The 20176-nt window shown below is 38.3% G+C and overlaps 1 protein-coding gene across 13 annotated transcripts in view; it reads left to right on the top strand.

Annotated features, from left to right (window-relative positions):
• Positions 1–699: 699 nt before the first annotated feature.
• The window catches only part of CIT (citron rho-interacting serine/threonine kinase), a 74165-nt gene continuing 54688 nt past the window's right edge, over positions 700–20176 (top strand). For 6 of the 13 annotated variants that reach the window (XM_035340989.1, XM_035340983.1, XM_035340982.1 and 3 more), the window contains exons 1-9: positions 701–909; positions 1676–1817; positions 3013–3188; positions 4544–4645; positions 4844–4986; positions 6016–6109; positions 7238–7441; positions 8665–8818; positions 16060–16240. In XM_035340989.1, the coding sequence (XP_035196880.1) occupies positions 814–909; positions 1676–1817; positions 3013–3188; positions 4544–4645; positions 4844–4986; positions 6016–6109; positions 7238–7441; positions 8665–8818; positions 16060–16240 (1292 nt within the window). In that variant the 5' untranslated portion in view covers positions 701–813. Of the gene's footprint in view, positions 910–1675; positions 1818–3012; positions 3189–4543; positions 4646–4843; positions 4987–6015; positions 6110–7237; positions 7442–8664; positions 8819–15552; positions 15599–16059; positions 16241–20176 lie in introns of those variants that run through there. The other 7 variants (XM_035340976.1, XM_035340986.1, XM_035340975.1 and 4 more) reach the window with 3 other exon arrangements.

The following is a 20176-nucleotide window of genomic DNA, read 5'->3' as shown; positions in this document are numbered from 1 at the left end:
TGCTACCAGCTCAAACCCTGCCAAGACGCTGTGTAACAAGGATCAGTGCTTTGAGATAGCGTCCTGCACTCTGTGTAACTGCGGGTAGTATCAGTGCTTCATCCCTGTGTCCTGCACTGACATCCCTGTGACTGAGGTGTTGAACGTGGTTGTGCTGTGCGTGCTTGGCAGAGGGATGGGTGGCACATGGGAAGGGATGCCAAGCAGGAACATTCCCTCTACTGCTTCACTTTCAACATAATGACCCTATACAGGAAGAAAAGGGCCAGTTATCACAAAAAAAAAAAAAAAAAAAAAAAAAAAAAAAAAAAAAAAAGCGTAAAGGTGAAATAAGCACTCCAAATAACATTTAAGCTGCTGAAAACGTTTTTATTTCCCCTGTGGCAGGCCGGTGCTGCCAGCTGTGACGTCCAGTCTGTCCTTGCACTAGCTCCAGCCCGAGCTGCTCACAAGGAGCCACCTGCCTTTGCAGATTTACCACAAAAACACACAAAAAGCGTTAACACAGGGGCCAAGCGGCCCGCCCGGCCAGGAGCACCCCACACCCCTTCAGGCCTGGTCCCGCAGCGCCTCACGGGAGCCCGCGGCCCCGCCATTGGCCGAGGAGCGGGCGCCGGGCTCGCGTCAGCGGCGGCGGCCAGGCCCCGCCCTTAGGCGCCGTTCAAACCGGGGCGGCGGGAAAACGGGGCCGGGGCCTGGGGCGCGCGGCGAGGGCGGGAAGGGGCCGGGCACGCGGGGCCGGCGCTGAGGGAAGGGGCGCGGCGGGGCTGCGGCAGGGCTGCGGCGCTGTGTTCTTGCAGCTGCGCTGACGGGATGTTGAAGTTCAAATGCGGTGCCCGGCAGCCGGCAGAGCCCGGCCCTATGGAGCCCATCGCCAGCCGCGTCTCCCGCCTCAACTTGCTCTTCCAGGTAAAGAGCGGCTGGCCTGGGGTTTGGCGAGCTCCAGTTTGGCCGTACCGTGTGCCAAGCGCAGCTTTTCTTATTGGGTTGGGCGCCCAAAGCATGCCCGGGGGTGGAGGGTTGTGGAGGAAGGGGCAAAAGGAAACACTACTTCAATGCTTTGTCCAAGTCCAAAGCATGTACCTTGTTCACGTGAAGCTGAGAGGATAGTAGCTGGTCTTCTTTTCACCTGCACCTCTTAATGTTTTATTCTGAGGGGCTTTTCCTACATAAAGGTGTAATATTGCATTTTGTGGCTTCCAGTCCGCAGTTTTTTTCATGGTGATGTAACCCAGGGTTTGTCATGAGGTGGGTTTACCTAACCAGCTGCTATTTGATCAGATGATGTTCAACAGCTTTCGCTTCCAGAGCTAATATTGATGCTGGTTGCTTAAACTATTTGTGCCATGGAAAAAACATATGGTACAATGTCAAGAACACGCCAGTCAGATGAGAATCAGCAGTAGATTGCAGACGATTTCAGGAAAGCTGCAATTTGAACTTTAACAACCTTTACAAGATTGCTTTGTCTAAAAGTCAAATACCTGTGACAGCTCTTACAGATAGATGTAGTGAGTTGATGTATTTACCTCATGCTTTTGCCTTATTTGTCTAATTTTTAAAGTAGTAATTTTTAAATAGATAATATATAATCTGTTCTATACATATGTTATTGATGTGAGGCTTTTCATTGTTGTCTGAGACTCCATCTGCTGTTGCTTCTTTTTTATTCCAGGGGAAGCCACTCTTTGTGACTCAACAGCAGATGTCTCCTCTCTCCCGGGAAGGCATCCTTGATTCTTTATTTGTTCTTTTTGAAGAATGCAGAAACCCCTCTTTAATGAAAATTAAACCTGTGGGCAACTTTGTCAAGAAGTGTAAGTGGATTTTAGGCTAATCTTCAGATGTCATTTTAAAAGATAATGCGTGAAAATATAAATGCTTAAATGATGCTCTAGTTATTTGTTAACGATTGTAACGTAGGATTTGCATCTGACTTCTTGTGGCCAGACTCACTGTTACAAGGGGAACCTTGTCAGGTCCAAAAAGGCCAGTGGCTTTGAAGTGCTGTGACTCTAAAGTTCACCCACCCTTCGTAGCTTGTATTTTACTTATAGTTGAAGAGGCACTTTTGATAAAAGTTTAAAGTTCCGAGTGTATACAACAGAATTATATCAGAAGTTGAAGCAGAGCAGTGACTAAAGGTGAGGAGAGATATAGAAATTAACTTGCTAATACACGTCTCTTTCAGCTTGAACTAGTATTTCAGATTCCATGTCTTAGCCTATTTTCCTGTGTGATCTGTAAGTAGTAATCCTGTACTTCAGAAATAATTCCAGATGGAAGAAATATTTTACTGACAACATGCTCAGATTCTTTTTTTTTTTTTTTTAAAACAACGACAACAACAACAAAAACTTTTCAATTAGGATACACTAAAAATTTGGTTAAAGGTAACTTATGTACGCTGTAAGAGTTCCATCCCACAGTTTCTAGATGTTAATTAGGCTGAGAGTAGTTTTTCGATGGAGTCTGAAGAATTTTTAGAACGCTACAGAGAGTACTTGTTTATCACATTGCATACCGTTGGAAACTAGTCAATGGGAAGCTTAAACCAAACATCTGAAATAAATGCCAACGGTTATTTGTTAGACAATAGACTAGTGCCTCCCACAGGCAGAGGGCTGAACCCTGCCACTTGACTTGTGGAACTCACTGGGTAAAGCCCTTGGATTTAACGAATGTATTTTGTGCTGGCAAAAGGATGGTTGGAAAGAAATTAGAAACAAAAGAGGCTATCAGCCTCTGATGTTATGAATGGGACAGAATTATGGTTGCTATGGGAACTGTCTTAGCATTTCCTGATTCTTTTGTATGCACCATATTTCAGTCTTAACTATGCATTAATACTGTCTTTTTCTAGTACTTGCATACACTTTTTTTAAAGAAGCATATTCTGGTATGATTTAACATTTCTATAGAGACTGGAATGAGAAGACTGTGCTTTATTTTTTTATTCCCTGTTGCGGATGTTGTGTTTATGTTTAATGTAAAAATGTTTTATTTTTATAGATGCAGAGACTATAGCTGAATTAAGGGAACTGCAACCAAGTGTGAAGGATTTTGAAGTAAAGAGCGTGGTTGGCTGTGGTCACTTTGCAGATGTAAAAGTAGTAAGAGAGAAAGCTACAGGTGATGTGTATGCTATGAAGGTGATGAGCAAGGAGTCTTTGTTGGCGCAGGAGCATGTATGTATATTTTGTTGTTATGATGTTAGAACAATAAACTACAAGTTGTGAAGCATTTCCTTTTTAACGCTACAATTATACTGAATTTAATTTTTATAAATTTACAAATTTTTATTTAATATAAAATGGAATGGGAAGAATCGTTCTACATTTCAGTGAAATATCACATTTGTGTGTAGTTTTGCTGTGGGTAAAAGTCATTGTCATAGACCGTGAATCTACTAGGTGAGATACCATTCAAAACAAAAAAAAAATCATTGTCTCAAAGAGTGTTTTTAATTATTAAACAAGAAACAATAGAAACAAGAAATATATTAAATCTGTATTGATCAGCTTGATGAACAACTTGATGTCTTGAATTTTCAGGCAATCTATTCATTATTTTTTTAATTTTAAAGAGCAATGTAGAATGTCAAGAGTGGGTGTGAAAGCAAACTGGTGACTGAATTTTTATGGAGAGCCTCTCATTAACTTGAGAGATGTGCTACTTGAAAACTTTGATTTTTTTTTTTTTAAAAAAAGGTAATGGAGGTGGTTTCCAGAGGCTGGTGAGAAGTAGAAGTTAATCCTTCATTGATGAGAGATGGCATGGAGGACACATTCTGTGAAAGGCCTCATGAACTTGTACAGCGATATCTAAATTAGTTGTTCCCAATATATGGCTGCAGTTACATTGCTCCTGAGATTCTCTAGCATTGTCTGTGGCTGTCAAAAATGAAAGTAAATTGAAATTACTCTTGCTGTGGCACAGGTTGGCAAGAAAAGCAAACTATTATGTTACCCTCAATATGACACATAGTCAGTGAAAGTAGGGACCACTGATCTCAATGAACTAGCAATATTTCTGTAATAAAACTAATTCCTTGTTGTCTGGTTGTACATATGAATAATGGAATAGTTGCTAAAGTAGGATTTCAAGATAAACTTGTACTATATCTTACATTAATTTGTTATAGAATTAGCTGTGAGATGCTACCCTGTAATTGTCACAGCATCTTTTCTGCTTTTTGAGATTTCTTTTATTTTATTAGGGCCAATCCAGATGAAGTCAGGATGGCACTCCAAACTGGTAGATGCTTCTCCAGTTTGACAGGAGAGCTGAGCTTTGCTGCAGGGAGTGTTCAGTTGCAAAGGAACTAAACAAAAGGTGTGAGGGGAACTGAAAGCAGAAGGTGTAAAATTACTCTTTTAAAGGTGCATATCACAAGGAAATGGCATTTAATGGTTTCTAAGTATTTTTGTATGTGTGTGATGTGTGTCTTTGGCACAGACTTTCATCTTTCTAAAACCAGGGAATTCTGATATATTCTAACCCATTTTGATCAGGATGTAACTGAACATTTTCTTTTTTATAGGTGTCATTTTTTGAAGAAGAACGCAGTATATTATCTCAGAGTACCAGTCCATGGATTCCACAGTTACAGTATGCGTTTCAAGACAAGAAAAATCTCTACTTGGTAAAGAATACTTTGTTTCTTCTCTATTGAACACTGTTACCATTGTTAAGAATGTGATGGCTGAAACGTCCTTATCTTCTGTAAATTTTCCTGCATTCCATTCTGCTCTTTGATATGTGTCCAGTATAATATGGAGGAGTTGAATGGAATGTCTTAGATACATATAAAGTGTATCTCTTCCTCTAAATTTGTATGTAGGTTATGGAGTATCAGCCTGGAGGGGACTTACTGTCACTCTTAAACCGGTACGAGGACCACCTGGATGAGACTATGGTGCAGTTTTATCTTGCAGAGCTGGTTCTGGCCATTCACAGTGTCCATCAGATGGGTTATGTACACCGGTAGGTAAAGATTGCTTTGCATTGCACATAGTATTGAATCAGTATTGTTCCAGATAGTGTTCTGGAATGATGCATTCTTGTTTTTTATATTCTGTCCTCTTCAAGGACAGTATTTCACGTGGTGTATCAGGAGGGAAAATTAGAAAATTAATCATACTCCAACTGTAATTGCAGCTAAAAGCATTAACTTTGATATAAAGTTCAAACTGAAATTAGAAGAGGATCGTTGCATATATTTTCTGGAGGCTTAGTAAAAAGAGGCCTTAATGTTGCACTAAGGAACAAAAATATTTTCCAGAACTGAAGGCTTGTTGTTATTAGAACCAAACGTTACAGAAAATAGTGTAATTGGTAGAGCTTGTTGTACCCTGACTGGTGAACAGGGCAGTACAGTATGTTGGAATAGTTAAATATCACTGAGTTTTCTAAAGATCATATCAAGGCACGGAGGCTATAACTGTATGCATTTTTCAAATCACGTTGGTGATTTATCCCATTTATTGATGGGTATAACTGAACATTTTATTTTTTATAGGTGTCTATTTCTAAGAAAAACTTATTCCATAAATTTATTCTATTCTGAGACTTTGAAAATGTTACGCAGCATTTTATGTTCCAAGCAGCCATAGTGGCTGCACTTGGAGCATACAGGCTGTGGCTTTCTAATGGATTTGAAAGATGCATGGAATAAGCTGGGAAGAAATTTAGGATGAAAGCTACGTAATACTTTCCTGTAACTCAGTTACGCCATAGTCAAAGTATCTCAATAGGTCAGTGCAAAACCATCTTTTCTTTCCATCTTTTGTCAATGACTGTTAAATTTCCATGAAATATGGGGAACTTCACTAATTTTGTATTAACTTGGAAGCAGAATGGACTGGAAGTAAGACTCAAATCCTAATCCATTGTTAAGGTTTTATCCAGCTGAGCATATGGTTGAGTGTAGCTGAAAAGGGAGGTACTCATGTGCAGATGTGGCAGTGGGGAACAGCATAAAAAGGTACTGATTGCTTTATTCTTTGCTTACAGAGATATCAAACCAGAGAATGTTTTAATTGACCGAATAGGACACATTAAACTGGTGGACTTTGGGTCAGCTGCCAAAATGACAATAAACAAAATGGTAATGATGTGGATTTAAGATTTGTCTATGGCTTGTTTGGATATTCCAGTCAAAAAGAGAATTGATGTTATATGTGTTCCTTGATTACACCTTGTTCTTCTGCCTTTCTTGTCCGATGTGGAATCTATTCACAATGATATTTTTCCATTCATGAATGTCTTTTCAAACTGATAAGATAGCTTGGCTATCTTTTGCAGCTCTCAGTAAATAAGTATTTGCGTATTCAAATTTTAGTATGTAAGTAGGGTAAAGGCAAGTCTTTCTGATTGTGCTGTATTGCAATACAAAATCATATTTTTAGAGATTCTCACAACTGTTGAATGGTGTGTTTAAAGAAGGTTATGGATTTACACAATTGTTTGCAATTGGACTGAAAGTTATGTTTGCTGTAACTAAGCTGGCATAGTTCTAAAGACGGAGAGCTCTTAATTAAATTGAGTCACATTCCAATGTTCAGGGATTCAGCTTTACCCACCAAAAAGCACTGTATTCAATGCTGTGAATAAGTTGAACTTTTTTCAAGCAGTAATTTGAAATAGATCTAAGAGAGAATATGAAGTTATAGAACAGATTCCTCATTTGTTCTATGATTTCTGATCTTTTTCATTTTTCCTCGTTCGGTGTTTCTCTGCAGTGAATGTTTCTTGTAAGTTTTTTTCTTCTTATGTTATGCATCTTTTCAATCTTCTTCAGGTTTCTGTGTTAGTTTCCCTGCTTGTTTGTTTCACTCTTTTATGACAGTGCAAATATGATTCCAGTTTTGGTTTCTGAATTACCTTTTTTAAGCACTCATGTAATTTGAATACTAGCTGATCCTGAACACAAGGCAAAAAGGTAGGGATGACACAGAACGGAATGAAAGCAGGGAATAGTTATGTCTAAATTATACTTTTTTTGAAAGTTCTGCTATGTTGTTCCCATTAATAGCAGTTGAAGCAGTAGTGCTAGAGTATGCATACTGCTCAAAACATCGCTGTTCGGTAATGCTGTGCTTTTTATAATGCTGCTATTTTACTTCAGCTGCATATAGTTTGCAGTGACAGCTCTAATTATTGGACTCCTTTTTTGTATCAAATAGCTTGCTTTCTGTAACTTCACTTGGAATATCTTTGCTTCTATTGCTTCTAGGTAAATGCCAAGCTACCTGTTGGTACTCCTGATTACATGGCACCAGAAATGCTGACAGGACTGAATGGGGATGGCAAAGCTTCTTACGGCCCAGAATGTGACTGGTGGTCCTTAGGAGTCATTGCATACGAAATGATTTATGGAAGATCTCCGTTCACCGAGGGAACCTCAGCAAAAACTTTCAATAACATCATGAATTTCCAGGTAGAGAGAATTCCTTCCATGTTCCTGGGTAAAAAGGTTGTCACTAAAGACTATATAAATATATAATAGATACAGATGTGTGTGTGTGTATATATATATATGTCTGTATATGTATATATATATATATATATATATATAGATGTGTATATATATATTATGGTTGGGAAAAGGAGCTTATGGACTTTGACATGTTCATAACATATTTAGTGTGTGTATATACTTTATAAAGATTTTTGTATTTTATTTATACATACCTTTGTATTGCAGATATAAAGTTATTTTTATAACAGCAGTCCAAAAATAACTATCTGCAATACAGGAATTAAAACAGATTTAGCTGTGCGTTTCAGGCACCTGTAACTGTAGCATCTCCAAAATAACAGAGGAAAATAATTGAAAGGATGAATCATGAATTGATAAAGTTATCAAATGATGTTTATGGATAGTAAAGCAAGGGCCAGCTGTGAAGAGCTGCAAAAAGACTTGGGGATATTGAGTGTCTCCATGATTAAAATGTCATGTGAAATTTATTGTAAATAAATTCAAATCAGTGCATGTGAAAGGAAAAGTATCCCCACATTACCTAGTGGTGGGCTCAGGAAAAGTATTTTGAAACTACGATCTAGAAAAATGTTAATTTAGTTTTTAGTTACTGAACAAAAATAGCACATCGAATGTTAGGAGTTAATATGAAAAAAAAATCATTTATCTGGGAAAAAGTGAATGAAGAATCATTGTTTATCATATTTTTTGACAATTGGGGGTATCAAATGAAAGTAGCCAACAGTAACTACAGAACAAACCCAAAAGGATACTTCACACAGCACATTATGGCAAAGATCTGCCCATCATAAGTTTGCAGCTACTGAACATTTATATGAGTTCAAGGAGTAACTAAACAAATACAGAAGAATCTTCAAAGAATAATGCATTGAGATCTGGTAAATACAAAGATATTTTCCCTGGTTCAGAAAATCCTAAGCCACAAATTCTTGTAAGCTTGGGAGGATTCTCTGGGGAAGTGTCTTGTGCTCTTCTATTTGTGTATGCCATTGACCACTGTTCAGCATAAGATGGTGAACTGGGTCTACCATTTGTCTGATGTAATATTTATTTAATATTCATCTCTTTTGCCTGATGTATCTCAGATTATTGAAGCTTAAGAATCTTACTGTTCTGAGACTGTTTTGCTACTGAACAAAATTCTTTTCTTTTTAACCCAGAGGTTTCTGAAGTTCCCAGAGGATGTGAAAGTCAGTGGTGAATTTCTGGATCTGATCCAGAGCTTGCTTTGTGGGCAGAAGGAAAGGCTGGGTTACGAGGGACTCTGCTGCCATCCATTCTTTGCTAAAATTGACTGGGATAATATCCGTAACTGTAAGTAGAATAACACTGCATTTGTAAACAATTCCTGATTTCTTGGGTAACGTGAAAATGTGTACAATGTGAGTATTTAAGTGTGTTTGATATGAGCCATTAATAATGAAACAAGACTGTGTTCTGGCGTACGTGTTTTTAACAAAACAATTTGTTTGGGTTTTTGGATAGGATGAGTTAACATCTCTTAGATGAAAATTGTAAGATGAAGTTTCATACATTTCTATATGAATTCTGATGCAATTGCCATATTACTGTAGGCACTAGACTAGAAAATCACGGTAGCCTTTACGTGTCTTTTATCAGATTAAAATGCACCAGTGTGTTCTTTCAGGCCTTTTACACTTCAGTTTGATTAATTTTGGCTTCATCTTTTTTTTTTTTTTTTTCCCATTGTATCTTTATCTTTCATTGTTTACGATCTAGTTTCAATATATGTATTTTTTTGATTTCCTGTAGGTGATAAAATGTCAGAGGTCATAGGGGGCACTGTTTTTTTTTCTCAAAGTTAATGTGACTAATAAATGAGTAAATTTTTTTTTTTTTTTTTTTTTTGAAAAAAGCAGATAACTTTCTATGTAAAAAGTAGTTTATAACACAAAGGAAATAACGGAATTTAATATTTGGAAGTACTGAGGCACCGGCATTGTGGCGAAACCAAGTATTTCCGAGGTCATCAGTGATCTCTGCCCAAGTTACATTGGATACTCTTTAAGTTATTTGGACTGTAAGATTATCTGCACAAAGAACATGTCTGCCATATATTCCTTATAAAATATGCTGCCCTGTAGTAAGAGCAATGATTGTGCTCTAATTTCTATAAATTGCTAAGCCAATGCTTCTGCTTTTGATGACTATCTCAGCACTTCAGCTGTCAACTCCACAGAATGTTTACTCATTTTTCTGTTGATTCATTAATTCTGAACTTGTGGAGCTGCCGTTCTGGTAAATGCCATTGTTTCTGCCCATAGAGAGCCTTTGAGCCCTGAGTGAGAAATCCTTCTCATCATTTCAACGTATGTTTCCCAGGCTTCAGCTCACTCTGCCTTCTTTACCCAGAATTCTGTCTAAGCTACCAGTTTCCATTTCTGAAATTTTTGTATTGCATTTTTATCATATTATCTTATATCTGGAAAAAAAGTCATTTGAGCATTTGCTGTGGTGTTTCCCTGGCAATTGCTTGTCCAGCATTTACACAACTGCACAAATTAATTGAGAGTCTTTTTGCCATTTCATGTAATAACAGTAATTCTGATGGGCAAGCACTGATGTCATTATAAAGGTTAAAATAGTAATTTGGATCTTTTTTTAAATCCTGTTTTTGCCTGCAGCTGTCCAGTGGATTGCATCATTCCCTGTAATATCCAGATCCACCTATGGTGAAGTTTCATTCAGTTTTGACCCCTGACTTGGTTGTTATGTCTCATACATCTTAAAAACCTCATTGCAACTGGCACAAAACACAGCAGTCCTCTTGATTTTAGTAGCAGATTCAATGTATCACCTATTGCTTTGCTCTCTGCAGTGGTTCTCCATTTGCTGGCCTATTAAGGGCAGTGTCACCATAGTTCTATTCAAAAGCCTTGATGGGTTCAGCCTGGGCTATCTAAGAGGTTTCTTTTTTATCTTGACCTCCTGTGATAGTGGGGTTTAACTGGAGCAATGGCAGCCTGAGAAAATTAGGAAGCCAGTGAGTGCTGGAAGGGGTCACAGGATTTAGAGTTAGACTAAGAAATCTCACTTCCTCAAGTTAATATGGTAAGATTTTGGGGGTATAGAATATGAATTTATCTCTAATAGGTCATTGTTAAATCAATTCTGTGTCAACACACTCAGACTTCCCTCTACTCTATAAAAGCAGTGATTTTATTTCTATTTCAGACTGAGAAAGGAAAAAATTGGTACCCATGCCTTGCAAGTATTTAAATGATCATGCTGGGCACTCCAGGATTACCATTCGTAATGCACCACTCTTGGTTAAGAATGTGCAATTAAGGGGGTTTTCTGTGTTACATTTTGTTGTTACAGTAACCTATGAAATATCTGATTTTTAAGTAAACCCCTTCCCAAAAGATAGTTGCCTTTCAAAAAGCTCCCATCTTCCCTGGGGTCAGTTAACGTGTGTGTAGAAGCAGCTCTTAAGTTACATAGAGAGAACCCAGTCGTTAACCAAAGGTGAATTTTAACTGAATCTGTCAACCGGTAATTTTATTCTTCCTTAGGAGTGTTTTTATTGAAACATCTTTGCAGATTTTGCTGGCTGTATTCATCAACTTATTCTATTTAACGACTTCTAAAGCTTAAAAAACAAAAACAAAACTTTCACAAGATTGTTTTATTTGACAGAATTTTCCAAAGAATATTTTCGATTTTTATTTACTAGAATTAACTTATCTTTAGCTGTCATTCAGCTAAATGATCAAGATTTTAACTGAAAAATTGGTAACAGGACTACCAACTGGGTATTTGATAAGTATCTAGAATGTGAGGTAGAATATAGGGAGGTGACATACCAGATTTATTGGCAACAAGGCTACATTCTGTATAATCTGTCAATATTAATAATAATATTGCTACCCACCTCTTGTCTGAAAACCAGAAATCGTATCAGCTGTTTAATCTGAAATGAAAAATCTGTCTAATAAAGGTTATCTGAGAGACTGTCAGAACATTCTGTTGTAGTCTGGTATATATGTATAGCATAAAGAGTCATTCATTTTAAGAACTGTTTTGTAACTGTATTCCAAGAAGTCTTGAAATTGGAATGGCATATTTGGTCTTGTATCGGGAAGCTAAATGTATGAGAAGAAAGGAACGAAGGTCTTGTGCAACTGGAGGACTTCAGAAAGTGTTGAAGATTGATTTTAGGCTGTCTTCTGCTATTAAACAGGCAGTAACCTAAATCTCCCTGTTCATAATTCTGCAATTCACGCTAAACCCCAAGTTGTCATTCAGTATGCTAACAGTTAAACATTGTGATGTTTCATTTAGCTGTTTGCCTTCAGAAAAAATGTGTTGACTTGTCTCTCTAAGTGGAGATCACTTTCATGTCAGCTTGAAGATGACTTTTATTAGCAGAAATGTATGTGTTGGATCATTGCCTTGAAATAACAGAGAAGATGTTAAAATACTGTTACATAGATGGCTTAGACCTAATATAATGTTCAAGTGGCCTTAGACAAAACATCCTTAAATTATGTCCGTTAGACCTGCTATTTTCTCTTTTTCTTCCATAACACTGTACTGAAATAGGCCTCTTAAAACATGAGAGAGTAACGCCTAACCTACTTAAAAAGGCTGTGCGGATGCTTCTCCCCTGCAAGTATATATAGATCACCTTGTAGATCAAGAGAAGACACACTTTTATTCTTTAGAAGTGTTTTGTATTTCCTGTAAATTTCCTATTTCATTTAAGTCTTTCACTGTCCCAGGGGAAATGTGCTCTCTCTTCTATGAATTCGCATAAAAATATTTTGAAAGGAGGGAAGGACCTAATTAAGGCAATATTCCTTGAACTAGTCACAAATACACATACTGGTGCAGGGAAAACAAACAAACAAACCAGGCCTTCCCCTCCCCACCAAAAAATAACCAAACGAATCCCCCTTTTTTTCCAGAAGAGACATTTTATCCAATCTTGATGATAAATTGGTTAAAGTACTGCATTGTGGTTTTGGTTTAACTTAGCAACCTACAACACCCCCTTTTCCTCTGAAAGTCATTCTTTGGAACAGATGGAAGAGGGTTACATCCTTCCACAAGTAGAGAGGTATCTAGGCAAGCAACTGGCTTTTTTTAAAGCATGCAGTTCCTTCCAAGATACTTTAAATGGTAAACAGAACATATACGTTCATTTGAAACATATCAAAGGAAGAAAGAGTTGCCATATAGTTTGTAAGCCTAGAAGCATCGGGTCTACTGTCTTTTTTGACTAATAGTTTTGCCTTCCTTTGGGGTGAGCCTGAAAGAAGTGCAAATTTTTCACCTTGTCAGATGTGATGGTGTGGTTTTAGTATTTAGTTCTTGTAGGCTTATCTTGACCTCTGCTGAAGGATTCTTCCTTTTAAAGAAGGAACTGATAAGCACATCTATCCATTTGCATTCATTCTTGTTCCAAAAATACAATAACTGTGTGAGTCCTGTGATTCTAAGCAAGAAATAATAATGGATTATTAGAGATTGGCTAGAGATTGTGTCACCATGTGACCCTCGTTGAGAACCAAATTGATATCCATATTAGCTTGCTTTTACAAGACTATTCTGTAGGCAGTTGGGACATCAGGGGGAGGACTTCTTAGTCTTAGGAATACTGGACTAAGAAGAAGCTACCAAGCAGTCAGACAGAATGGACCTAGCATTTTTTACCATAGAGATATTCCCTTTTATTCCTAAGTGGGTTTTCTGCAGTGTCCTGAAACTTCGGAAGAAGCTCTGAATCTCGTTTGCAATCACTGTTGACAGTTCAGAATGACTTAACATCTTGAGGTGTTTTTTTGCCTCCTCCTTTTTTTAATGACTGTTCTAATTTTTTTCGCTAGTCACTACTGTTTCTTGATAAAAGTATTGTAACAAGGCTATACTGCAAAGTTGCAGTTTTTGGACTGTCAGTCATGGATTTTTAGTGAATGTAAAATAGAGAGCAAATGCATTTTCAATATTTTTCAAAATAGCGTTCACAATTTCTCTTATTTGTGCCCATCTATTAAACATTAGAAGAAACTGTAGTGTAAAATTCTGCGCTCTTAAATTAGATACCCACCAGCCCCAAGGGTTTAGTCTGTCTCACGTTCAGTTTTTCATTTTTGCATCCATTGTTCCCCTATTGAATCTATTTTATCTTTTTAAGTGCGTGCTGATCATAGGCATATTTAAATTGTATATTTTTATGCATGTAATTTGGCTAGGTATTCTTATTCTTGGTTAGAAGAAAGACTTTCTTTTTAATTGTAATGGCTTGAAGATGACTCGTTAAAGCTCTTTAGCTACATTCCAGTGAGAAGGAAGACACTAGATCTCTCTTTATAAGCTGAAGTTAACTGTCAGAATCTGAGGAGTATATAACAGGGATGTTATACCATTATAAAAATGTGGCTTGTTTTTTGCTACCTCTTTAAGAAAGATTCTAGATTTCCCCAAATGAAGGGAATAGTTTGCTGTTTTCTCAATTACCTATCAACTCAATCTGTCTTCAAAGACAATACTAAAAACCTCATGGCAACCCCTTCCTCTAAGAGGATGTGCGAAGTTCTTTAAACAGAGATGCTAAACTAAAAAATATTAATTCCTGTAATTATCCTCCTCTGCTATGAATTAACTGTAACTTTGGAGTTATATCTGCATTAAAGATGATATACTTATGAACTGTATTATGTTGCTTCCATCTTTTTAATCATTAAGAGCATATGAAAGAGTAGCTTGATGTTGTCCTGACATTAAGTGAATTAAAAAAAAAATCCTAATAAACGATCTATATTCCAAAAATATGTTTACAATACATAGACGTCAGTATTATACTGGATCTAAATACACATTGTAACCAATAAAATAGCAGAACTTAATAAATGCATGATATTGACAGAAAATCTAAATGTTCTGGGGCCAGTAAGTAAAAGTGCTTACTGCTGAACCTTTTAAATTTGTATATTTCCCCCCATTTATCTCATTCTGATGTGCTTGGAACTACTGTACGTGAGCAGCATCCTATCGGCTTCATGGAATTCCTTCTCTCGTTCCTGCTCAGCAGCAGCGTCAGAATGGCTCCTCGGGGAGCTGCTAACGAAGCATGCGTGTGCAGTTGTGATTTGGCAGTTTACAAAGACAGATTTTTTTGGCTATTAATACTGGTCTGGTGGGTAGTTTAAGCATAGGTTTGTCTAGAGAATTAAGAGTTAAAAAGCAGGCTGTGAAAGGCTTTGGCAACCTAGAGGGAGCTAGCAAGCTCCAGCCGTGACTCATTCTGCCTGTGTCAGTCAGATAAGCATCAGCATCTGTCACGAATGCAGGCAGGTAGGGTTAAACGCGGAGCATGCAGAGAGTGAGGAGCAGGGAGCCTGCACTGCAGGGGTTGTAATGTTTGTTCCCGGTTCTTCAATTCTCATCAGCCCTTCAGCTACAGGAGATCTATACTGGATCCATGGTAACGGTTTTAGCACACTACACTTCCATCAGCTTGTGACAATGGGCTGTGTTCTAGTTACCAACTGAAGAGCTGTCTCCTTCATAGAGCAAAAAAAGAGATTAGTGGATTTGCAGTGAGTGAGGACCTGAGTGATTAAATAAAAAGAAAAAAAAAAAAAAAAGAAAATGTGATTTAGTGAGGTAGGAATTGCACAGCAGGCTTTTGCATTCATTCCTTTCACACACGTAGCCAAGCCAGCAGGTAGCTAGGGTGCTGCACATCAATGAGAATTACTTGTCCTTTTGTTCCCTTGGTTAATTAAACTGAGGTAAATGTTAGAAAATCAGCTGAAATCCACCAACTGCTTAGCAAGTTAAATTGTACTAATTTAGAAACTGTAGTAGAAAATACATTGTAATTCCAGCTATATATACCTCTCTTCTGAGCTGATTGTATCAGAGCCAGACTGCAGTGGTGTCCCAACAAGAGTTCCAGATCTTTAGCAAGCTCTTCTGGATAAATAAAATCTTGCTGATATTTCTTCTCTTCCTAAAGTCTAATCAGATTTCAGTAGCTGTAATTTATTAAAAGCGTCCAGGAGAAAGACTAGTTTACTGCTGCTTAGAAGCCCATGCTGGGGACATTCTTGGCAGTATTAAAGGGTAGATATTATCCCTTAGCAAAAGCTCAGGCTACATTCTCATATAGTGTCTTCATTAAATGGATAGGCTGGAGACATTTTCTAGATGAATCGGAGTTGAATGACTTCTAGCTATATTGCAGCAATGATTTCATTACCCTGGTGTTTTGAATTGATTCAATGTATATTTGGGAAAACAAAATGAAAAAAAATCCACAAGAAAATACCAACCCAAAGTCCCAAACCTAAAACCCAGCTTAATCAGTGTGGAAGATACTCTGCCTGCAGAGTGGAAGCCATGTTGGTAGCGGAAGGGTTAATCTCTTGTTGCTGTAATACGATTTGAGAGCAGCAGCTCAGTCTGCTTGTGTTAGCAAGATTAAAAGCAGGAGCTGCAGTGCCATTGCGAGCACTGAATGAGTGGGACTGTTGCAGAGTGAACTGTAGCTGAATTTTGTCTTTTCTCCTTGCTTTTTTCACCAGCTCCTCCCCCCTTCGTTCCTACTCTCAAGTCTGATGATGACACCTCAAATTTTGATGAACCAGAGAAGAATTCGCGGGTTTTATCCTCTGCGCGCCAGTTGAACCCGGCAGGTTTCTCGGGTGAAGATTTGCCATTTGTGGGGTTTTCATTCATCAAGGCACTGGGAGCCCTCAGATCAGAGTAAGTAGGAATTTATTGCTTAGGTGCATATGACCACTGGAAAAATTCAAAGGTTTGTTACAGTGAGGGTGTTGTGTGTGTGGGAAAAAAAGCTGTTTTAACTGGCCTGCGTTGTGATTTAGGGAAGGTGCCAGATTCTGGCTTTATCTGTTGCTGCTGTGGGTTGTGCATGTCGTTCCGTTCTGTGATTATTTCTGGGGTGAGGGAGAGGGAAAGAAATTGAAGGATTGATTCTAGAACAGTTATTGTTAAAATTGTTTTTCAAATACTTTGAATTAGTTGCTGCTGTTAACCAGGGAGCAGTAGGTGATTGCATTGCTGGTATTGCAGATCTCTGAAAGAAGGAAAATACTAAAGAGTTAGGAGATGGCAAAGCGGGGAGGGCATTTTATTGGGTCAGAGAGTGGGCACCACAGTGCTGGGGATGTGTAAGGCTGAATCAGTGATCCACAGAAATGGAGCTCCCCTGATCTGGGAATGTGTGGTGATGGGTCAGGAAACAAGAGAAGGAGCTCCACGGCAGCTGACTGTGTTGAGTTAAATATGAAGATTTGACATAGCTGCACTGTGTGTTGAGATTGTAGATTCGAGTGAAGTAAAGATGCAGAAAAAAGGGTTTTCAATCAAATGAATATGTGATTTCTGAGAATGGAGTCAGGAAAAAGAAGAATATAAATAGTGTGGTATAAACCATTTGGTGTGGTGGGTGGTTAGTTCCTGATGATAGAGCTATTGAAAAAGTATTAGTGCAGTATGTTAAGTTGGGAAGTCCTTTCCTCAGTACCGAGAGGCCTCTCAGGGATGCGATGGCTTTAGCTGGGTTAGTGACTCGATGCACTAAGGCGCTGTGCTGTGTTTTCGTGTTAACCATCGTTCGTTGCTGCTAGTTAGTTCCCATAAGGGACTTCATTGTCGATCTATCTTAATTGAGTTTTCATTTTCCTATCATAGTGGTTGTGATAGTTGCTTCTAGGCTTCTAGGGGAAGTGTGCAACCAAATCTGGTGACACTGTTGACATCTTTGATCTTGCCCATACCGTGAATCAAGGTTATATGATGGTTATGCCAGTAATAAAATGGGAGTCTTTGGCTGTCCCTCCGTAGTAGAGTTGCTTTTATGATAAAAGAGGAAGAAAGGGAGAGGACGTAGCAACCAAAAAAGTATTGTTTTGGTGAAATGATCTAATACTGTCATCAGAATTAGGAAAATTGAATGCTGTATCTGTAGATACCAGGAGTTAAAATCTATTGTGATTTACAAGTGAAATAACTTACGGTGTTATCTTTTCTGCCTGGGGTTCTGCAATCCATCTATCGAGGCTAGACCATTCATGTATCAGTCAGAAGAGGCTCAATGAACACTCATGTATGGTAAAAACGTATATGTAACGGGGTCCTGGACTGCAACTGGAGTGGAGCCTGAGGTAAAGTCTCATGAACAGTGGTGTAACTGTGCTGGAGGTTGAAGGCTGAAAAGTAATAGAGGTATAGCAGATTGACTGATACACTTTCTTAGGGGACCTAGTACCGAAGATGCATATTGGAGTTATATTTGGATTTTGGCAATAGATAGAAGGGCTACGGCAAAAGAATATCAAGATTAATGTGTTCTGGAGAAATTATGACTGAAGTCAAATTTCTTCTTCGTGTGGCCTGGTCTTTCCTGAGCTGAAATTAATGTACTTAATTTCCTCCAAAAAGACTTTGATATGAGTAGATCTTAGTGGTTTCTTTCTTTCTTTTCTTTTTTTTTTAATTCAATCTCGATAAATGATATTTTTATATCAAAAGGTGTATATACTTACATATTCTAAGAAGGCAATTTAAATGTGGCAAAGAATGTATAGAGACTTGCATATATTTGTATTTAAATAATGCAGTGACTAGTTTATTCTCAATATCGCTGCAACCCTGGGAGGAAAAGATAACTTCATACTTATAAAGTATTGTGTGGGTATGTGTTTTACTGAAGAAATTAAAGTACTGTTTCTGTCCATACTACCATGAAAATCACATTATTAATGGGGAACAAAGCAGTAAATGGAGGTCAGGCGTATCTGTTGTGAATCCTGGGATGCTTTCTCTGCAAAGTCCTAAGTCAAGTTTATCAGTGCAGAATTTTTCTTTTTAAAACCTTTCCTTGAAAAGTCTATCCCTTATGGTTGCTAAGTGATGCAGATCTGTTTTCCTGTGTCTGCAGCATGACAGCTAATGCCTCTAGTGCTGCTCGCAGTTAGGCCAGGCAACTGCAGGGTGTCATTAACAAGGTCCTTGAAACTTTCCTTGCTCATAATTTAAAGCCTGTCAAGCCAAGTTTTGGGTTAAACCCTGTTCGTTGAATGGTAAGCGGCTACAGTAGAGGTAGGAATTTCAATTCCTTTAGGGAAAGGACAGTTCAAAAACCTGGACAGAAGCATTAAAAAGTTCTCATTTCCCATAACCTTCTTTCTTCTAACCTCTTAGTGTTAGAAGGGTTCACCCAAGTCACTTAGACCTGTTGCCTGAAATTGTATAGTCACTGTGTAGTTTAGAAGGGTCCACTGAATGAAAATATTCTGTGTTGTCCCATACCAAGAGTTCTAGGAAGAATTTGTGGCCCTATAACAAATGTGAGAGCAAACAGAAGAGCAAAAGGCACAACAATAATGGGTCATAGGAAGCAATCAAAGGAAATAGTGATTTTCCAATACCTTATAGAAACTTTCTAGTACCTAAAGGGGGCTACAGGAAAGCTGGGGAGGGACTCTTTGTCAGGGAGTGCAGTGATTGGACAAGGGGGAATGGCTTTAAACTGAGGCACTGGCACAGGATGTCCAGAGAAGGTTTGGATGCCCCATCCCTGGAGGTGCCCAAGGCCACCTTGAATGGGGCTTTGGGCAACCTGATGTGGTGGGAGGTGTCTTTGCCCTTGGCAGGGGTTGGAGTGAGATGATCTTCAAGGTCCCTTCCAACCCAAACCATTGTATGAAATCAAGGGCATTGCTTATGCCATAGGTTCCCGTGCTAGTGAAGTGTTGGTTAAATAAGTCTCCAGTATGATTCTAAGTGGGATCAGGCTGCAGGGGACCAACTAACTCCTCCCATCACAGCCTCAGAATTCTTGATCTGGGAGAGAAATACTTGTCTGGCTTCTGGTTTGGCTGTGAGCATGTGACTGTGACAAGATAACAGGCAACTGAGAGTTTAATTCCATTAAAAGCTGGCCCCACCTTATTTCCTGTCCCTAACTGTAGCTGATCTCCAGGGCTTAGAACAAGTGAGAAAAACCCTTAAATGCTAGAATTATGCATCAGGTGGTGAAAGAAAATTATTCTTGTCCCCTGCAGGTGACTAGCAGAAGCCCTAAGGCATACAAAAAAATACATCATTCATCCCGGACTAACCAAATATACAATAATAAAACTCTAACAAAAAGTAGTTTATGATGTAAAATTTTGCCTGTCTCTGTTGTCTCTTACGTGGAGTAAAGAACTGAAGGGCCCTGACTACTTACGATACAAAAATTAGGTAATACAAAGTAAACCAGAACCCAGAGATATTCATAGGCACGGCTGGCAGTGGGGCTAGTACCCCAGCTCAGTTGCTGATAAGGGTTTTAACTTTTCAAAATTATCTTTCAGAATAGAATAAATGTAATTGTAATATTTCTTGTAAATGGTCTGTAAGGCTAGGGTAGATGGCCCAGATCTTTTCTGTAGAAGCATAAGAAGTGGCCTTTTTCAAGATTTTAAAAATTATTTAAGAATTGATGTGGATTCATGATCATCGTTACCAGATACTGTGAGTTAACATGAGGCCATTCCTCCAAAAGGAAAGATCACTGATTTCATCCAACAGTTTGTAGGTTCTGGTAAACTCTTTCACCAAAGATAGATTAGAGAGGAAACAGAGGACGAGCAAACTGAAAATATGCTTTGCTTCAGCTTGCTCTATTCA

The sequence above is a fragment of the Oxyura jamaicensis genome, chromosome 15 (assembly GCF_011077185.1).
Source record: "Oxyura jamaicensis isolate SHBP4307 breed ruddy duck chromosome 15, BPBGC_Ojam_1.0, whole genome shotgun sequence".
Taxonomy (NCBI): domain Eukaryota; kingdom Metazoa; phylum Chordata; class Aves; order Anseriformes; family Anatidae; genus Oxyura; species Oxyura jamaicensis.
Note: the sequence above shows the minus strand (reverse complement) of the source record. Positions and strands in the feature narration are given on the sequence as shown.